The 942-nt window shown below is 42.4% G+C and overlaps 1 protein-coding gene across 2 annotated transcripts in view; it reads right to left on the reverse strand.

The window, feature by feature from the left end:
- The window catches only part of LOC119585828 (proteoglycan 4-like), an 8,251-nt gene that overhangs the window by 2,000 nt on the left and 5,309 nt on the right, over nucleotides 1-942 (reverse strand). For both annotated transcript variants that reach the window (XM_037934558.1, XM_037934557.1), the window contains exon 5: nucleotides 6-528. In XM_037934558.1, coding sequence (XP_037790486.1) covers nucleotides 6-528 — 523 coding nt within the window. The remainder of the gene's footprint in view (nucleotides 1-5; nucleotides 529-942) is intronic.

Below are 942 nucleotides of genomic sequence, written 5' to 3' on the forward strand. Positions count from 1 at the left end.
CTTACCCAAGTTATCTGTAGAGATGGTAACTTCTTTTTTGCTGGACTTTGGTGTCTTTCTGAAGGCTGTAGTTGATGGTGATGGACTTACTCCAACTAGTCGCACTCGCTGCGAGCTCCTTGCCACAGACCTTGTCAGCCGAACCTTCGGTGACCGAGTTGGCGTTATATTACCCAGTCTTTCCAGAGCCTTGGGCACAGAAGTGGTAGGTGTGCTTGACTTCTTTGTCTTTTTAAGAGATGATGATACAAGTTTTGTTTGCTTGGCTTTCTTTGAGGCAGATGAAGGAGTAGTAGGTTCAACTTTCTTTGGGGCCGGGGATGGGCTTTTTGGTTCGGCCTTCTTCGATTTCTTTGCCGAAGGGGACTTTTGAGATCTTAACTGTACAGGAGAAGAGCTCGTGTCTGATTCGGCTTCATCTGATTTCTTGGCTTTCTTTGCTTTTGGCGCAGGAGGACTTGCTGGAGTGGCGTCCAAGTTGGATACAGATGATTTTCCTTTTCTCTTCTTGCTCTGGGGTTCCTCTGTCTACATTAAACAGTAAAAGATCATTGTCAGTGAAATAATAACTAAAATTGTACACAAGTTTCTTAGGAAAAGTAAGTTAAGGTGGGGGGAAGGGGTCACAACTGGACCATCCTGAGTTCTTAAGGGTCCTATACGTAGATGAAAGTGAAATCTAACAAATATTATGCCCAGCTCGGATGCATACTTGGTATAAATGTAGCTGCCATAGGTATACTAAAAAAATATGCAAATTTTCATAGCCTAATAATCTGTATGACTTGATATAATTTAGAGTGGATCCTACCTGTCTTCACATCAGAATATATGAATATAAATGACCTTTTATGGTTTACAATGAGAGAGGGCAAGAGATCCACAGTGGTCATTGTCCTCAGAGTTGGAATGGCATTTAGTCATACCCACTTGGTACCAGCA

Source organism: Penaeus monodon, chromosome 20 (genome assembly GCF_015228065.2).
Source record: "Penaeus monodon isolate SGIC_2016 chromosome 20, NSTDA_Pmon_1, whole genome shotgun sequence".
Classification (NCBI taxonomy): domain Eukaryota; kingdom Metazoa; phylum Arthropoda; class Malacostraca; order Decapoda; family Penaeidae; genus Penaeus; species Penaeus monodon.